The sequence below is a fragment of the Ictalurus punctatus genome, chromosome 9 (assembly GCF_001660625.3).
Source record: "Ictalurus punctatus breed USDA103 chromosome 9, Coco_2.0, whole genome shotgun sequence".
Classification (NCBI taxonomy): Eukaryota; Metazoa; Chordata; class Actinopteri; order Siluriformes; family Ictaluridae; genus Ictalurus; species Ictalurus punctatus.
Window position 1 is genome coordinate 12,303,548 of NC_030424.2, and position 20,788 is coordinate 12,324,335.

Consider the following 20,788-nt stretch of genomic DNA (forward strand, 5'->3'; position numbering starts at 1 on the left):
AGATTCACGTCATCCTATAATACTTACCGAAGACTGAGAATAGATTTAAATTTTTACCATCATAGTATAGAAAAAAACAAGAATAAAAGTCTCATAATCAGTCAGGGTAATCAAGCTCTAGCTAGACAATCCCAGTTGTGAATTAGTCAATAAATAGCCCACATTCCTAACACGACAGGCTTAATTACTCCCACTAAGGTTTTCATCTTGGACCACTGCCTTCTTCTTCCTACTTTTTCCTAAAAAAAAAGAATGACCCTCCTTTGTTTTTCATCTGATCTCTGGGAATGTGTGAAACTCAAGCTCAATGTAGCAACCTCAGTATTACCATTGGGGTCACACACAAAATTCCATTAATGCTAGGGAGGGTCTGCACACACCAGGCAGCTGTGAAGGGTGTGTCTGTGTGTGTTTGTGTATGGTTACATGTTCATGAGGATCTGACTGTGAACCAACATATCTGCGGACATGTAACACATTTCAAATGACCTTCAATTCAAGAGATGTGGTCACATGTCAAGGCAATGGGCCAAAATATATTTATAAATGACTGTATTATACCATATTACACACAATGATTTAAATATATGACTCAAGCATTTGGAGAAACTATTTAATCTACATTTTATATCACAAAATGGATGGCTGAATGAAAAAAATGGATGGATGGATGTACTTTATTGATCCCAAAAGGAAAAAAGTATAGTATATAAAATGTTATTTTGTTTTGAAAACATTGTTGAGACCCTAAAAGTATATTGAATTGATTGTCCCAAAAAAAAAAAAAAAAAAAAAAAAAAAAAAAAGGATCTTAGCCTCTATGGAACTATTGTTGGTTACGACCATACTCTTTTGTCACCACCATGGGGAAAATAATATACCTTTCAACACATACTGTATTAGATGGATGTTGGATGGATATACTTTTACAAGTCATGTTATATGCATAAAAACTGCATAAGCAGTTAAGAAAAATAAAGAGAGAAAAACAAAACAAACAAACAACAACAACAACAACAACAACAACAACAACAACAACAACAACAAAAATACAGGACATATGAGCACACTTTCCTGTGCACCCAATGACCACAATTTCATATGCAGGTACTAGGATATTTTAACCATAAGTTGTGGCCATAACTGGACTTTTGAACAAGATACAAACCATGATCATACACCTCAAATGAACATAAAAATGATTGTGAGGACAAAATCAATGTTTTGCAATGGCCAGCTCATTCTCCAGACTTGAATTGTATTGAAAATCTCCGACCTGATTAGAAGAGGGCAGCCCACATGGGAAACATATATACGCATATAGAAGCTTAAAATGTTCTACATGGTAAAAAGTCTAAGATCCACTTAGAAGTGTCTCCAATTTTGTTACACATTACAGGAAAAGGGTAGCGGCTATTATTCTGTGAAGACGAAGCTTCACCAAATATTCATTAATATTAATTAGTGTGATCAATTAAAAAGCAGTGTTTTGCAAATTACAGCCCAAGGCATCACTCATTGCATGTAATATTCATTTATGCTCATTTGAATGAAAGGTGCCAATAATTCTTAAACGTTCAACTATTTTATTAGGAACTATTTCCCAATTACTGCAACTCCCAGAAAAGCTGAAATGTCTAGAATTTCTCAAGTTGGGAAGATAGAAGTGATACAAAGTGATTAATGAATAGCCTACTGGAATGATTCACAACTCTGTGTGTGTGTGTGTGTGTGTGTGTGTGTGTGTGTGTGTGTGTGTGTGTTAATTTATTAAGAAATCTTTAAACACATTGCACCCTCTGCCTCCCACATGAATCTCCATTCCTGGCTGAAGCCACACTTTGGCTCTGTCTGCATCAGAAAAGAAGATAGGTGAAAAGCAGATGCAGTTTCCTGCTCATTAAGGATCCGTTCGACCTTGACTCTCCCCCACTTACCATACAACAGCTTCCAAAGGTGCAACTCAAGTTAGAGCTAGGGGGCTTCTGTACACATTTGCACACATAGTGACTGCCCTGCTGACAACCACACTCATTCTCAAAACAAGCTTTATGGAAATAGCCATCTGCACTGATGCCTTCATTGCTGTTGTTTTTCTCCCCTGGCTTGTCTACGTACAGGTAGGATGACATGAGCATCTCAAAACCACACTATTTTTAGTAAAGGAGGTGTGCTGGTGATGGTTGGGAGGGAATTGGCTTGTTTTGAAGCGTCTCTTTAAAACCTGTTCTAACCTGTACAGCTGCCTCCTCATGACATCCAAACACTCTTCACTTCTGCTAAAAGATAATATGCACTAACATGATCATAATATACAAATCATTCTATTTAAGCACCATACAGAAATCTGCATAACTGAATTGTGCCAAATATACTGACATAAGACACATTTAATACTCTGGGACCCTAAAGCTCTATGTATAACATGACAGCTGAAACTCTGGGTGCATGCATGTAGTATATCTGTGTTTTAATCTGTTTTCTTTGATACATATAAGGGTTACAGTTTAGGGACTGGCAATGCCCTGTTCAGTTTAGGGAATTAGAGCAAGTAAAATAATACTTCTGTGTACATTATATTCATATGACACTCTTACAGTCGTCTTATGCAGTGGGGCTTTTCAGGTTTAAGGGCTTAAAAGTTTATAGTAAGACAAATACTGTTGTGACATTAGTTTACATATAAAATGTAAACATATGGTTAACATATGAGCTATTTACAGCAGTGGAAATCACAACCCACCATTATCAAAATTATTCTCAAAATTATAAAAAACAAAAACAAATGTTAACTTGGACCTAATGTGATTTGTCGGTGGAATAAAAGGCTCTATGGCTCTATTAAATAAGTAAAATATTTACTGTACACATTTAAATAAAGTTCATAAAATAAATCTGTATATTGAGTGAATGTGGAATTGAATTTTATGGTCAAAGACCACTTCGAAACTTTGCACTAGTCAATGAGAGACGTGACCGAGCGCCAGGAATACAGGTTATGGTGCTGAGTAGATTATTTCTACCTGACATCATTAGGCACTACACTGTGCATGGTGAAAAGGTCACACAATATCAGGACAGAGAGAGGAAGAAAGATAGAGAAGAAAGAGAGAGAGAGAGAGAGAGAGAGAGAGAGAGAGAGAGAGACTAAAGTCAAAATGCCACCTGAGCTCACCTAAAACTGAAGAAAACTAAAGCTGAGTCCCTCCATAAATTTCATTGAAACAAGACCAAAAGCAATGTCACATGCCACAAATCTATTAAAATAAAACCTTTGCCATTCTTTGTCTTTCTTGCAAGCTGCAAGAACAACAGCAACAGCATGCACAGTGATTGAAGAAACTCTGGGAAATGCTCACACAAAGGACAACAATCTCTTTCCCCTTTAAACAGCTGGAGACTCTTCGGTCCTGAAAAAAAAAAAAAACTTTGCCTAAACTCCTGTCACTTATTCCCCCATCTCTTCCTTAGTAGCCCGTTAGCTTAGTTTCCTCTCGAGAAAACAAAGGAAGCAGAGGAGAACGGAGCAGGGAGCGCTTTGAAACCGAACACTGCAGCCCAACTACAGCTGAGCGCTGCTCTCTTTTGTCCTCCTCCCTCAACGTTCAGCTGCAAGTTCAGCAGTCCATCTCAGACTCTCTTTCTCTCTCTCTCTTCCTTCTAAAAGAACGAGTCTTACCTCTCAGACAGAACATGGTCTCCTCTCCAGCTCAGTGTGGGCGTTTGAGTGCTTGAACAGTGTGTCAGTGTTTTTCGGAGAGCGCTGCACTCATACAGCCTGGTGTCCCAATTGAAGTAACTCCCTCTCTTGTCCCAGCACACACTCACACAAGTTAGGCTAAGAGATACAGGCTATAACCCCCTCCCTGGTCTGTTGCACACATACACACGCACACATGCTGTTGCTCACTCCTCTGGCAGTCAGCCAACTCCACTAAGCGCTATGGTAGTGTTATCCAAGCTTGTCATACATACTACTGTACTTACACAGCACTGAATCCTATAGAATTGTAAAAGAAGAGAGAAAGACAGAGGTGGAGAGAGAAAGAAAGAAAGAAAGAAAGAAAGACAGAGTCCTACAGAAATGTGGTCAGCATTCCCTTTTGCTTAACTTTATCCCCAGCTGCAGCTCGACTGATTGTTCTCTGCTTGGCAGTGAGAAGTCATCTGACAAAAATAGGCAAATCTCCTAGACTCGATTGTTACCGAAAAGCTAACCCGAAGAGAACCCAGGCTGTCACCACTCGCCATTAAACTAGACCTACAAATAGAAGGAAATGCAATATGCAGAGGGTGATATTTTAATGCTGCCAATTCAGATAAAGCTTGACCTCAAATAAAGATTTTCATTTGTGAAGTAGTGAAATTTCACAACTTTGTCCTTTAAATAATTTCAAAGTGATGAAAATCCTGCAAAAAAGAAGAAAAAACTGCTTACAAGTATGAAGTCATTATAATATACTGTACGTAACAATATGTCTTTTAACACCAATCCCATAATATTATGACAGACAGCAGTCTAAAGTGATTTTAGTTGACACTGATTGATAATATAACCCTTATAATCAATAGATTTGATCAAATACAGGGTGTCCTAAAAGTCTCCATACATAGGAGACTATATTTGCCAGGACCACGTCGGTTGTGCCTTCGTCAGTGGATGTTTGTGGATGTCCACTTCTCGCTCAGTCCTCAACAGTTCCAGTCTTTTTGAATGTGTTGATAAGTTTGGCAACAGTGTCGCGTGTGACGTGCTCGCCTGTGATGTTTCCTGTTAAAGTTCATCGCAACCTTTCGACAGCTTCCCGATCCAGCCATGAGAATGATTTCAATACATTCTTCTCTTGTCAAAGGCGTTCGTAAGGTTATCTGAAAATCTAATATAAACATTTTGAAATACAATTTTGATTAAAAAAAATAATAAAAAGTGTTAATTTCCCCTATGTATGGAGACTTTTGAGATACCCTGTAGTTAATTTAGACCAATTCAGTTCAAAGGACAGAATAAGGGGTCACATCTTACTATACAGCGGCCTAAAATCCAGTTGTTGCATTTCTATGTGCAGTAGGAGGCTGTTGTTGTTGTTGTTGTTGTACAGTTGAGTGTAAAAAGTTTGCATCCCCCATGGCTTTTGAATGCAAAAAATGAAAACTATAGCCATATTTTACCATTTATCTATTTTATCTGTTTTTTCATGATCATTTTAGTCTCCAGACCTGATTTCAGGAAGACAGTGTATGACATCTGTTATAGCAGTTATAATAAGTTGTAACAGATGTGTCATGAAAAATGTGTTGGCGGGTATGCTATGGGGGTGGCCGATAGTCTAACAGAGAGGATCCAAAAACGTTTTAGAGGTTGCTTACAAAATAGGTTAGATGCAGTTGTAAAAATGACAGTTGGGTACAAGTTATTAGGGACATTCAAATTCTTTGAATTGATCTAATTTTGTTTTTACAAGTGATATATTAACCCTCACTATTTGACTATTTTGCTACTAGAAGGAAACATCTGTAAACATCTGTGAAACCCGACACACTAGATGTTCTTGCTATAAATTAAATTGCTAGAGGTGGTAGCATACACAGATGTGACATTATACATTTGCACCAATGTGCCATGTACTGAATGTATCTTGTATCATCTCCTGCTCCTTTTTCATGTCTGGTTCATTTGTGCTGTGCAAAGTGAATAGGAAGTGTCCAAAACTCATCAAGTGATACAGAACAGTATGCTCTATCTGACATTTAAGGGAGTGATAGTTAAATCTTTTCTTGCTTGTGAAAGCCTCCCCACCCCCACCCCCATTACTATAACTGTCATAAAAGTCAGACATTGCAAACATGGTTATGAAGATGTCCATCTTACCTCTGTCATGCAGGGGTGTGTATACCCACTCATTGAAATCCTCTTGAGGGTCCAGTTGGTCACCGGTATTCAACAAGATTTGTTCAAACCACCGGGACAGTGAGGACATGTTGAGGAAACAAAGGGCTTGGGGGATGAAAGGACTTCTCACATCAGCCCTGCAGAAAAATTCTGTGAACTCAAGTTTCTTCTTATTGCCCAAACAAAGTTCAGTCTGTCAAGTGTTCTGCTAAGACTCCATAAGGCTTATGTATCTTTCCAAAAGTCAAGACACCTCAAAGAATGAGTAGATTATCGACTTTGGAGATCTTATCCCAGATCATGTCCTTATGTTCACATGCATGATGTTTAAAACGCCATACTCATATCCATAGGCAACGGTAGCAACTCCATGGAGGTAGCGATCTTCTGCTGAGTTTTGTCCTTGCTAGATTCACTGGAGATTTGTGGAGTGAAAGCAGAGTGGCAGGCAGACTTAGTCATGTTCCTCAGTTGTCCATCTGGCTGGAGTGTGTATAAATTTGCATTCCACAGAAAGACAATGCTGTTTTTTTCATTATCTTGTGTGTGTTTGGTCTTCAAACACCAACTTCCTGACACCAACCGTTTCTAAATGTCCCTTCTCTCCCCCAACAGGTGTCCATATGACAATGGAGACACAGAAACTTTGAAAGACTAGGCCCTTCCGTTCACACACCAGCCAATCAGTGTTCATAACTGATCGTACAGTTTCATCTAAACAGGAAGCACATAGTCAAAAAAAAAAAAAAAAAGTGGAAAAGGGTTGAGGCAGCACAGTGTGCAACACAAATAACAGATGACTTTCTCTGCATTAGTTTCTCTCTTGCTCTCCCTCTCTCTAATCTTCAAAAGGTTATACTTCACCACAGCCCCTGTACATGCTATAAATAGATTAAGTGCTTTAAAGTGAATTAAGGATGACTGGAACAAAGGCACACATGCTTATTGCTCTTATTGTTTAGGTTTTTGCTAGATTATACTACATTTCATTTACCTATTTTTAAACTTATTATATTTCATTTATTAAAAACAACAGAAGGACTAAAGTGCAGTTTTCCACATAGAAATTTAGCTTATAATATCTAATAGTCATAGTAAAAGTGATAGTTGGTCATGGTATTAGCCTGGAGGGATCAAATCTAATATGTATAAATAGCTCAGCAATGAAATGAGTAGTATTGAATAATGAATGATATCATAATAAGAATAATGTGGGGCAAACTATTATACACATTTAAAGACATATAGACAGCTGCGTTCATGATTTTGGATTTTTTTCAAGTGCTTCAAGTCTGTCATTCCCTACTGGGTTAATGTACCTGAATATCAGATCTAGTAAACAGGACAGTTGTAATCCTTTTGTTTAAACCAAAAAACTTACAGTTCTGTCGTTTGTCCTTTTATGGGATTTGTATTTTGATCGTGTACTTTGACGATGTATGCTTAGTGTACCCAATTTAAAACTTTCCTCCAAAGGCATTTTCGGGGAAAAAAGAAAGACAGAGTAAATAATCCACCTTGTTCACATTCATTACACCCACGAGTGTTTTCCCCATGTACCTTCTCTTTCACTGCTGATGCTGGGTTACAGATGTGTCAGTTGAAGTGAACTGGAAACTATTAGCCCAGATGAAGATCAAATCTAAGAGGTGTTTCACTGCGTGTAATCAGCTGACACAACTGTCACTGATACGTTGCGTGACCCTACACTCCTGGGCAAAAAAAACTGCCAATGCAAAATGGCAAAACATTAAGCTTTTAATGGTTTAAACAGCAAATCATTGGTCAAGAGTTAAACAAATGGATAAAGTAACTTAGTGTGGGATAGCTTTTCCAGTTGAAAGTAAAGGGGCTTAGCCGTGCTAGTTTATTTATACCAGCCACCCATAAATAGTAATATTTAAGATATTAGTATTTGGTAGAACACATAGATTAAGAACACATGAGTCAAAGTAATATTTTTCAACACCTCTCATTAAGTCTCTTAGTCAGGACAAGAGTGATTAAAAATTTCAACTTTAAAGTTATAGTTATAACATTATAGTTCAACTGTTATAACTTTATAGTTTAACTGTATAGTTAGAACCTCAAACAATTATTTAATTCCGACAGGATTGCTGATCTGGGATCAGGATTCCAGTTGTGTCATCTTAGCCACTTAGTCACTATGGGGTAAAGAATTCTCACGCCACACTTGAAAAAAAAAAAGTATAGTAGATGTCCTATTGGCCTAGGCCCTAGGGCATCTGGATCAGTAAACTTTATTTTAAAATTCCCAGCATGACTTTTTGTTTGAACTACTAGCAAATCAAAATTACTGAAAATCATTTTGCATGTACCCAGCTGTAAATGTAAATAAAAGTGTGCAAATGTAGCAGGTTCTAAAATCACCTTTTAAGTTCAATTTACAAAGTGACTTTTTAACACTTTTATTTCACTCTGTCAGAGTGAAATGTGATCTCTGTAATCGAACTGTATCTTTTACTTGATTAACTTTTTCATTAAATAAATTGACTCCACTTTGAAACATTTGTATTTATTCAGTAAATTGGATGACATAAGAGTCAGACTGTACATGTATAACTTCATATAACATTTCAGAACTCTTTTAGACTTTTCCACACAGTGTACACTTTCAATATGAATTGAAATGTAGTGCATTAGATAGTATATAATCTACTTGATGTCTCCCACTATCGTAAAATATGCATTCTCAGAGTTATGCCATTATTCTATTACAACTAACTGCATCTGGCTGATGTCTCACTGCACCAACTAAACATTGCATTAGGTATATTCTTTTAATACAAGGTTATGTGTATAGTTTAAGATTGTAGTTCTACTTGGAACCTTTCCTTTAAAGTTTCCCCTAAAAATACAAGCTGAATAACCCTTTGGGAATTCTCACACACTGATAATCACACTTGTCCATGTGCTTGCTACAAAAGTATATATATTGTTTCATAGTTGGACTATATTTGGACTATCTAAATGCATCTTAGTACAGGTTTATGCTTACTCCATCCTAAGTAAGCAAAAAAAAAAAAAAAAAAAAAAAAAAAAATTCTTGTCAGCATTTTAGACTGACTTGGCAGGGTTTTCATTTTATCCACAAGATGGCGGTGCAGAGCCAAACATCCTATGAGTTAGAAAGAATATAGAAATTCACCTACAGTGGTGCTTGAAAGTTTAGAATGTTCTATATTTCTGCATAAATATGGCCTAAAACATAATCAGATTTTATCACAAGTTCTAAAAGTAGACAAAAACCCAATTAAACCAATGAGGCAAAAATATTATACTTGGTCATTTATTTATTGAGGGAAATCATCCAATATTTCATATCATATGTGAGTGGTAAAAGTATGTGAACCTCTACGATTAGCAGTTAATTTGAAGATGAAATTAGAGTCAGGTGTTTTCAATCAATGGGATGACACTCAGGTGTGAATGAGCATTTTATTTAAAGAACAGGTATATATCAAAGACTGATTTTCACAATACATATTTGCAGAAGTCTATCATAGCATGAACAAAGAAGATTACTGAGGACCTCAGAAAAAGAGTTGTTGATGCTCATCAGGGTGGAAAAGGTTGCTAAACCATCTCTAAAGAGTTTGGACTCCACCAATCCACTGTCAGACAGATTGTGTACAAATGGAAGAAATTCAAGAGCATTGTTACCCTCCCCAGGAGTAGTCGACCAACAAAGATCACTCAAAGAGCAAGATGTGAAATAGTGTATGATGTCACAAAGGAATTCAGGGCAATTTCTAAGCAACAAATATCCTCTCTCACATTGGCTAATTTTAATATTCATGAGTCCACCATCAGAAGAACACTGAACAACAATGGTGTGCATGGCACGGTTGGAAGGAGAAAACCACTACTTTCCAAAAAAGAACATTTACCAACCATGATGAGCATCAACCACTCTTTTTCTGAGGTCCTCAGAAATCTTTGTTTGTGCCATGTTTGTGAATCTCAGGAGAAAGTAGGTCATGCAGCAAGACAACGACCCTAAGAACACAAGTCGTTCTACCAAGGAATAGTTAAAGAAGAATATAGTCAATGTTTTGGAATGACCAAGTCAAAATCCGGACCTTAATCCAACAGAAATGTTGGGGAAGGACCTAATCAAAACAAAACAAAAAATAAAATAAACAACGAATAATAATACTTTTTTTTTTTAAAAAGCACATAACCTTATCAGACGCACTTAGTTAATTTAATGTTTATTTATGCACTAGTGGACTATTTTCTCCCTGAGCTGGTCTGTGCTGCTTGTGTTCTTTATGGATAAGAAACCAAACCCCTGAATTTCCTACAGTGAAGCTCACGCCTTACAGCGGAAATTAAGCGGCAATGATTTTAGATGTTTTTAGATTTTAGATGTTTGGGTTTTCTTGTCTCTCATAGGAGTCCTAGGAGAAAGAGGCTTTTCCAATTAAATATAATTTCTAACTTGTTTCTAACCAGAACAAAGATTAACTGCCAAGGGGAACCACCATACAGTAATAAACAATACATTTCAATTTGAGATTTTATTATTTTCAAATGTGTGGAAAGGTCTGGGCTTATTTTAATCTAAATATGTCAAATCTTGCTATTTATCATTTTGCATGACTTTGGCAGTCCTTCTGGTGTTAGGAAACTGCACAGACAATTAAGCTTGAAAAAAAATCTATGCACTGTTGGAAATACAATATTCAGAAAAAGCACATACTGTGTTTTGGCTGTGTGCTAAATCAGACCCACCCAAATAATAAGAGTAAAATCCCTCTTACCTCTCACTTACTTACATTCCAAACTATTAATGTAAGTGGATCTGTATAATCTCATGACTTTTCAAACTCTTCTTGATCACTCTGCTTTTAGATTTTTATTTTTTATTTTATTTTTTATTAGAATTAAACAGGAAAACAAGTGAGATATGCTGATGACATCACTAGAGTCACTTTGCCTCCTCATGTGGTGTGGTCATGTGGACTTAAATTGCTAATAAGGTTGGAAATCTGAGTTCTGAAGCTGCTGAAGCATGAATAATGACCACAGTTGACCTTTCACCCCCATACTGCCCTCTTCACCTGTGCTGTCAACTCTAAGCATTTGTCCTACTGAGGCTTTAATCATGTTGTCATCAGACTGAATTTTTAGTTCTTTTGCTTTAGCAAAGGAAGGCCAAAATTGGTCTCAAATAACGACGTCCTGTTTCTGCTTGTGTAAATTTAGCATGCCTAATGCCATGCCATATATTTTCCTGTTTGGTTAAGGCCTGACTAAAGATCTGAAGTGGTGAACTTTGATATGACTAAGACTTTAAATGGCTTTTAAATGGCTTTTTTTGCTCTCTCACACTTCATAGCAGAAAATAATACATTTCAACAGAAATGAAAGATTTACCCATCTTGTAGAAAGGCTTCTGAAAATAACAGCTCTTAAAGGAAGGACTTTGCAGCATACTGTTCTGATTTGATTTCTATCAAGTTTAGATAAAATCTTCACAATGGACTCGTGACTCCAGTATCTGCTCTGCACCAGAGAACTTGGAATAACACAAAACACAATCATTTCATTACTTGAGTAATGAAAGGTTTTGACACGTTTAAGGTAGATTTAACAAATCTGACAGATATCAATGACATTGGTGATGGATCCAGAGGGGCAGGTGGATTATCCCCACCATATTTCAACCCTTCATCAACTCTTCAAAAAATCATCATTCACAACTCCATACGTTTTACAGTTGCAATCAAAATTATTCAACCCCCATTGCAAATCAAGTGTATGGTCCAAAGTTACAGACTTTCAGCTGTTGGCAATGAACAAATCAAACAAAAGCAACTAAAATAGTTAAACACAATGAATGTTTCAAGTGGTTTCCCCAAATTCAACTGAAAATGCAACTTATAATGACTTCAAATATGCCATGACAGCAAATATGAAAAAGGAACATCAAACTCAAAAACACAACAGTAACTAAAAACTGAAAAGGTAAGGTCCTCATTGAGCATCATGTCTCATTGCTGATTGGCTACAGTGTGCATCAGTTTGAGACACGGCAGAAAATAGAGAGCTGGAGGATGCTTACAGTAAGAGGAATAATGAGCCGGAATGAATCCATTAATGGTGTTATTTGTGCTTATTTTTATCAAGGGCATTAATAAGATGTTATTTTAGAGAAGCTGTTCATTTTGCTTGGCAATAATATGAGGTTGTGAACCCTGAAAACACGCCTAAAAAAAGTTTGATTATTCAGAAGAAAGAATTACTGCATATATAACTTTGTTAATTCAATTCAATTCAATTTAAATAGTGCCTTTAACAATGAACACACAAAGCAGCTTTACAGAAATCTGGATATGACATACATTTAAAATGTATCCCTAATGAGCAAGCCAGAGGCGATGGTTGAATTCAGTTGTTTCTGCTAGGCTAAGAACATAACAGACTGAAAAAATACAATTCTTTTTCCTTTTGATAATCATACGCCAAGTCCAATCAGCAGCAAGTATGTCTTGTTCAATTAGCACTCACCCTTTCCATTTACAGTTCATATTGATGTGTTTCTAAATTTGTTGTTGTGTTTTTAGTTCTTCTGATTTCACTGTTTGTATTTTTTTTTTCTTGTCATTCTTATTTTACAGTCATAAAGAGCCCAACGGAGGGGTTATAAATATATTAATGTTAATAAGTGGGATATTCCAACAATACCCAGTGTCCACTCTGCCCCAGTTCTCATACACCATGTGTGTTTCTGTCCCACTAAGGAAATGCCTAGTGAGGTGACTGGACAAGCGGTTAATACAATATAGCAACATTTCCTTCATATTAAGTATAAATAAATAGAATTTTTCATGGGTGGTAAACTTAATGCTACAAAAGGCTGTATTTTACGCATGTATGCACATGTGCATGTCTGGGTAGATGGCTGTGTTAACTAAAAACAATAACTCAAGTAAGGCCAGACTGTACAGAGGAACTGTATTCATCGCATTCCAGAGCTCCAGGTGCGAATGCACTGATGCACACTCAGAGTCTGGAATGTATTTAGCTTTTTTCCAGCTCCACAAAACCATATTTCACTCTCAACCCAAATATCTATTCCATACTGACCCACTTCTTCCATCCACATCCCTGGAGATCTTTTAATTAGTGTGCAATGAAGGGCAAACTAAAGGGGAATCTAGACAAAGGGTTTATAATGTTAAGACAAAGGAGATGATCACTGATAAACTTGCTTAGAACAATGGAATATTAGGACTAGTAGATCTAGTCAAGTAATAATCTTATAAAGGCACTTTCCAAGAAATTTTCACTACACAGAAAAAGAAAAAATAGACAAAAGCAGAAGGCAGTAAGCTAAAACAGAAATGTTTAAATGTTGAATTGCTTAGTGCAGGTTTAGTTGTATGTAATATGTTTATACTAGGGGTGGATGGTATGATAGTATACTGTGACAAGAAAAAAAAAGAAATAGTTATACTGTTAATGTTCTGCTTTAGTGGCTAGATAATGAGACATTTGGAAATACAAGATTTTAAAAACAGAATGGCCTATTTCTTAGAAAACAAACATACCAAAGTCAGAAAATGAGATTTATAAATAGGTTTCATGAACTAGAAAAAGGAGAAACAATGATCCATTTAAATCCATTGTACAGACTTTATATTGTCTCATATAGTTTTCATACCAATAATATTTTATTCATCCATAGTGCAGACTAAACAAATGTGGAAAAAGCAGGAAAAGTCTGTATCCCAAAACTGTACAACAAAGCCCTATTAATCACAGTACCAGAAAAAAATTCATTCCTAAGAATACTTTAAAAAGGCCTTGACATGAATTAACTTCCCTGGATGAACAGTTAGCGTTGATAGCAGACTACAACCAGAACATTATTCCACAGTTAGTTGGACTAGAGCCAAATACAATAGGTCTCCATCATACAGTATTGGGTTGAGAAGGAGTCTTACTGCAAATCATCACACACTGTTGACAGAGCTGAAGAGTATAAAACCCAATGAAAACATTTAGGCCTGGGCTCTGTGGACACTTGATTCACAGTTAAGCCAATTCCCTCTTAGCACAAGAAATGTGCATAGTACATGTTTGAATGGCCATGCAATACGAAGCAATGTGATATAACATGAAATAAAAAATGACCTTATATGGCCATGGGCATTGTTTCGACTCAGGACAGCTGTCATTTGATGCTACTGTCAAGCAACTGTTTGATACCGTACACACCAGCACTTCGCGTTTGCTGAGAGTAGGCTAATGGTTGAGAGGCAGGAATTTGGCCAATAGTTTCTGCAAGCCTTTTATAATGGCCAATTGGTGTGCGAGAAGGTGGGAATTACAGAGAGGGATTATGCAAATATGCGCACACATGATGCAGTATTAGACCATAAGCACATCATAATGAAACTAAAGCTAAATCTTGGACATTTTCTCAAATTTAGAAATCCTGGCCGGACCCTTTTTTAAGGTCCGAAAAAGAGGACATGTCCAGGAAAAAGAAGACGTATGGTCACCCTACTTTAATATTACTGGTTAACTGACAATGTCATATTATTGAGCTTTTGTGTTTTTCTAAGTAGCATTTCTTAGATTTGATTTAGCATTCTCTAATCACAATTCATTTTGTCTTTGGGTGTAGGTGTAGGATCACAATTTCCACTTGAATTTGCCCACAATATCTCCTGAACTGTGTCTACAGCTTATCAGAATGCAGTTGAAACTGGGGTAATGTCAAGCTGAATCGTTGGAGCGAGAGAAAAAGCTTGTAAAATTCAGGGTGGTGTTTATCCGGAAAGTATTCAGATTTCTATTTTTTTTTTTAACTCCAATTCAAAAGGAATAATGATAATAGCTGAGAAGTCACACTAACCACAAGGCAAAACTGTCAGCCATTTACATTGAAACAGCTGAATGTATAACAATGGAAAAATGTTAAATGTTGCAAAAGCCATGAAAATGTTGTATTTGAGTCTTACTGTTTTTTTGTTTTTGTCCCAATTTTAATCATATTCTTGTTTGAGTAGAAAGTCTCTTTCAACAAGACCTGCTTTGGGGGACTTTTACCTTCACTTAACAGTACCACGTGCCTAGTACTTGCAGTAAAACTGGACCATGACCAACCACAAGCAATACATGCTTTGTGAATCAGGCCTATGAAAATAAAAGACTAAATGCAAGCCATCCAACTCAATCAACACACACTTTCTGCCAATTAGACATCCTCTGTTCTTGTGGGAAACTGTGAGACTGCAACTGTCTAAACATGAGGTCACCACAGAAAAAAGCCCAGAATGGAAATTTCTCCCAGATGAGCGACTGACTATATGCAGGCTTGTGTTCACCAATGACTTTCCATAAAATATATATCCACATGATTTCACTGACAAAACAATATTACCATTATAAGACTTTCACTTTTCATGATATATGCTGTGTATATATATTGGAATTTCAAGGCCAATTCTTTTGTTGTTTTTTTTTTTTCCTATATATGGTAGGCATTTGGGTCTGAGATCAATATGAAATGATCCATCAGAAGTTCACATCTAGATGTGAAATTCATTTACATCATATACATCATTTACACCTTGATGGTTTAAACAACTTTGAACCAATCCATTTTTGTGATAAAAAAATATTGGAACATGTGACTGACAGGTGTTTCTTGTTGCCCTGGTGTGGCCTGTTAGATTGTTTAAACAATCTCAATCTTAGCTCTTGGTTTGAGTCCTGGGTTTTGCCTGTGAAGACTACATTTGTTGTTAAAAAGGATAAACCCACATGCAGACCAGAGAGTTGCCCATAGGAGAAAAATAAGCCAGTTTGCAACTGAGAAAAGAGGGAAAATTGATCAGAGCCATTGCACAAGCATTGGGCATAGCCAATACAACAATTTGGAATGTCCTGTAATAGAAAGAAACCACTGGTGTACTAACAACCATACATCAAGCAGGTTGGCCAAGAAAACAACACCCGTTGATGACAGAAACATTGTGAGAGCTGTGAAGATAGACCCAAAATCAACAGTCAGTGACATCACCAACAACCTTCACAGGGCAGGGGTGAAGATCTCACAATCCACCATTCAAAGAAAACTTCAACAGCAGAAATATAGGGGACATACCACAAGACGCAAACCACTCATCAGCAGTAAGAATCGGAATATGAGAATTTACAAAGAAATACAGAGATGAGCCACAAAAGTTCTGGAACAAAGATTAACCTCTACCAAAGTGATGGAAAGGCCAAAGTGTGGAGAAAGAAAGGATGCGCTCATGATCCAAGACATACAAGCTCAGCAGTCAAGCATGGTGGAGGTAGTGTCATGGCTTGGGCTTGCATAGCTGCTTCTGGAATGGGCTCACTAATCTTTATTGATGATGTAACTCATGAAGACTACAGAAACATTCTCTCTGCCAATTTACAAAGAAATGCATCCAATCTAATTAGAACGAACTTCATCATGCAGCAAGACAATGATCCAAAATACACTTGCAACACAACAAAGTACTTCATCAGGGGGGAATAAAAGGGTATAGACTGGCCAAGTCCAGACCAGACCTCATCCCAATTGAGCATGCATTTCAGCTCCTGAAGAGGAGACTGATGGGAGAAACCCCCCAAAACAAACAACTGAAAGAAGCTGCAGTACAAGTCTGGAAAAGTATCACAAAAGAAGGATGTGACAGTTTGCTGATGTCAGTAGGTTGCCGGATTGATGCAGTTATTGCAAGCAAAGTATATAGAATTATTGTATTTACTCTCATTTACTTTAAGACTAGCTGTCCCAATATTTTTGCTCAGTGAAAAATTGAGTGGTCTGCCACCAAAGGTGGCATGTTCTAAGTTGTCAGTTATATTATGTCAGTTATCAGGAAATTCAAGCTGAAATTCTGATATATTGTCTTATATTCATCTTCTGATTTCACACCGTCAAAATGTCTTCAATGAAGAGCAAAAACAAAAGAATTGGCCTTTGGAGGCGGCTGTAGCTAGTGGGGCAGGGTCATCTATTCTGCAGATAGACACAAGCCTACACAGCAGCACACTGTGTCATTGCAGCAAAGCAGCTAAGATGTTTGGCTCTTTCATCTGACATGGGTGACAGTCATATTGAGGTATATTTATTATTTCATAATGCTTCTGTAATACTGAGGAAATGTACACAGATAATTATATATTTAGAGAAGTGAATACTTGAGCTGTGTCCCAAACTGCATGGTCCCATACTTAGTAGTTTTGTCAGTATACCACTGGTGTCATTACTGTGTACAACTGGGATTTCTTTCAGAATTCACCTTGTAAGAATCCAGTTTTTCCTGATCAGCTCCCAGCTGCCAAAACACTGACTGAGATGGTCAAGCTGGTAAACCTTCTTTGCCAGCTGGACAATGATATACACTATATGGCCAAAAAGTATGTGGACACCTGAGTGTTGAATATTCCATTCCAAAAACCATGGCCATTAATATTGAATGGTTCCCCATTTGCTCCTATAGCTGATCGCCTCCATGCCACACCACACTGATGCAGTAATTCGTGCAAATGGAGCCCCGACCAAGTACTGAGTGCATAAATTAACATACTTTTCAGAAGGTCGACATTTCTGTATTATAAATTATTTATTGTAATATTTTAAGATACTGGATTTTTGATTTCCATGAGCTGCAAGCCATAATCATCAAGATTAAAACAAAAACAGGCTTGAAATATGAAATATTTCACTTTATGTGTAATGAATCTAATTTTTTATATATATATAAACTTGGTGAATCATTTGTGGGCAACAAAACAACAGCCAGTGTTTAGTGTAGAAAATGGTGGAGTGCAGATCTTATGGCCTGTTTCTCATGGTCCATTGTTTCTCTGCAAGAATTCAGAATGTTTGATGGTGATGTTGATTTCATACCAACTTTCACCATCAGGAGGCCAGACTGCAAGCCTGCAAGTGTGTGTGTTGATATTCTCTTCACAGTGAACCTCAGGGGAACTATAAACAGGTAATAGCATTTCTAGGACTTGGATTTATACAGAAAAACTTTCTAAACTTTCCAACCATGTTCCTCTGGGTGAAAGTGAGGAAGACAATAGCTAAATTATTACACACAGAGCAGGAGAGAAGATGTGAAGAGACAATAAGTGAGAGAAGATAAATAAGAAACGATGGAATAATTAAAAATCTCACATGAATCAATCTGTAAAAGGAGTACAGATACAAAAGAGAACAGGTAAATGTGTGTGTGTGTGTGTGTGTGTGTGTGTGTGTGTGTGTGTGTGTGTGTGTGTGTGTGTGAGTAACTGTAATAATAGTAGTGTCAGGGAAAGCCTTCAGAAGGGCTGGAGGCACATCTGGTTTTGACGCGTTCTCCCCCTGCAGAAGATCGCTGAGGAATGAGCTAGAAACAGCACTGCAGAGATGAGGCAGGAGTGGAAAAGAAAAAAACAGCTGGAGTTCATGGAGTGTGTTTGTGTTGACTTTCAGCCTCAGCAGAAAGTTTTGTATTATGGACTATGTATCATGTGATTACAATTACTGCAGAAAAAAAGTCACTTTGTGCAACTTCTAGCAACATGCCTTGTTTATTCTAATAAATCATGAGATTACTAGCTGGTTTAATAGCTGCATACCCTAAATGCCTTTGTTATACACATTATTTTCTTGTTCATAAATTGATGTCAAATTGATCAACTGTAATTATGAACCTAGAGGTAAGTTTCTCCCAAAAAGAAGCATCAAAACATGTGTTGCAAAAGCCTTGAGCCTACTATAAATGTATCGTTTAATAAATGTTAAATTAAAATTTAAAAGATGGAGAGAGAAAAAAAGGAAAGAGAAAAAAAATGTAGATCTAACGTACTATTGTAACAGTACAGGAATACATGTACCTGTCCATTTTTTCCCTTTAAGCCAGACTGCCTGATATAAAAGATTTTACATATAAAACATTCTAGTCTTGGCCACACTGCACTACAGTCTTCTAACACACCAAACTGAAACTATTAGCTAATTATCCCAGTTAAATCAAGTGTGTAGTAGCAGAAAAACTCCACAGTACAAATCTATCCCAGGACCTAAATATAACAACCCTTCATTATATACAGAGTTAATACCATCCTATCCTATGCAAAGAACAGAGGTGCTCTCTTTCCTTGGGCCTGGTTTTACTAAGGCGCAGGAGTGCACGTGCGTTCACTTATCGTCTGTTTCCTGCCCCGTGCTCACCTTACTCTGGACTAAGCACCGCAGGCAAGAGCAGTGAAAACACCCATTGTTTTCTTTAGAAACACAACGAAATGCAGAAGTGGCTGAGGGCCATACGACACACAAACTGCATATACATTGCCCTCCACTAATAATGGCACCCTTGGTAAATATGAGCAAAGAAGGCTGTGAAATAATGTCTGTATTGTCTAACCTTTTTATCTTTTGTTCAAAAAAATTCACAAAAATACTCTGCTGTCATGGATATCAAACAATTGCAATCAAAACATAGGGTTATCCAAAAAAATATTTGTTAAATGTAGGTGTGCACCAATTTTTGGCACCCTTTTAGTCAATACTTTGTGCTACCTCCCTTTGCCAACAGCTCTGAGTCTTCTCCTATGATGCCTGATGAGGTTGGAGAATACATGGCAATAGATTTGTGACCAGTCATCTCTCCAGATTCTTCAAATTTTGAGCTGTCACGCTGGTGGACTCTCCTCTTCAGTTCACCCCACAGGTTTTCTATGTGTTTCAAGTCAGGGAATGGGATGCACATGGCAGGACCTTGATTTTGTGGTCAGTAAACCCTTTTTGTGTTGATTTTGATGTAGGTTTTGGATCTTTGTGCTGCTGGAAGATTCATCCACGGCCCATTTTAAGCTTTCTGGCAGAGGCAGTCAGGTTTTCATTTAATATCTGTCAATATTTGATATTTGAGTCCATGATGCCATGTATCCTAACAAAATGTCCAGGTCCTCTGGCAGAAATACAGAGCCAAAACATTAAAGAGCCACCACCATATTTAACCGTGAGAATGAGGTACTTTTCCATATGGCTACCTCTCTGTATACACCAAAATCATCTCTGGTGTTTATTGCCAAAAAGCTCTATTTTGGTTTCATCTGACCATAGAACCCGATCCCATTTGAAGTTCCAGTAGTGTCTGGCAAAGTGAAGACACGAGTTTGTTTTTGGATGAGAGTAGAGACTTTTTTCTTGAAACCCTTCTAAACAACTTGTGGTGATGTAGGTGACTTCGGATTGTAGTTTTGGAGACTTTCTGATCACAAGACGCAACTAACTTCTGCAATTCTCCAGCTGTGATCCTTGGAGATTTTTAGGACACTCGAATCATCCTCTTTACAGTGTGTTGATACAATATAGACACACGTCCAAATCCAGGTGTACTAGAAAAATGGAAATATCAGTGGGAATATACTTCAAATATATTGTTCTCATATGAATTCATAGGGGTGAATAACCCAATTATTACCCAATAATTACCAATAATTGTTGCACACCTATATTTAACAAATATATTTTTTAAAATAAACCTGTGTTGTGTTTGCAATTGTTTTATATCCCTGAGAGCAGAGTATTTTTGTGATGTTTTTGAGCAAAATATCAAAAGGTTAAACAATAAAGAAATTTTTTCACAGCCTTCTTTGGTCATATTTACCAAGAGTACCAATATTAGTGGAGGACACTGTAGGCAATGTCCTGAAAACAAAATAGTCATTCACATGGTAAGAGATATAATATTACTGGAAGAAAAGTGGAATTGGACATCAGGATTGGAAAGAGTTGTGGGCATTTTGCAGTTTTGATACATACATACATACATACATACATACATATACATATATATATATACACACACACACACACAC

At 37.0% G+C, this 20,788-nt stretch overlaps 1 protein-coding gene across 4 annotated transcripts in view; it reads right to left on the reverse strand.

Moving 5' to 3' along the window:
* Positions 1-20,788, reverse strand: part of nhsl1a (NHS-like 1a) — a 66,493-nt gene that overhangs the window by 42,849 nt on the left and 2,856 nt on the right. The window contains exons 1-2 of one of the 4 annotated variants that reach the window (XM_047157606.2): positions 5,870-5,995; positions 3,680-4,877 (exon numbers count right to left, since the gene is read on the reverse strand). The exons of 2 other annotated variants lie outside the window; for them this stretch is intronic. In XM_047157606.2, coding sequence (XP_047013562.2) covers positions 3,680-3,695 — 16 coding nt within the window. In that variant the 5' untranslated portion in view covers positions 3,696-4,877; positions 5,870-5,995. Of the gene's footprint in view, positions 1-3,679; positions 4,878-5,869; positions 6,374-20,788 lie in introns of those variants that run through there. One more of the 4 variants, XM_017476342.3, reaches the window with a different exon arrangement.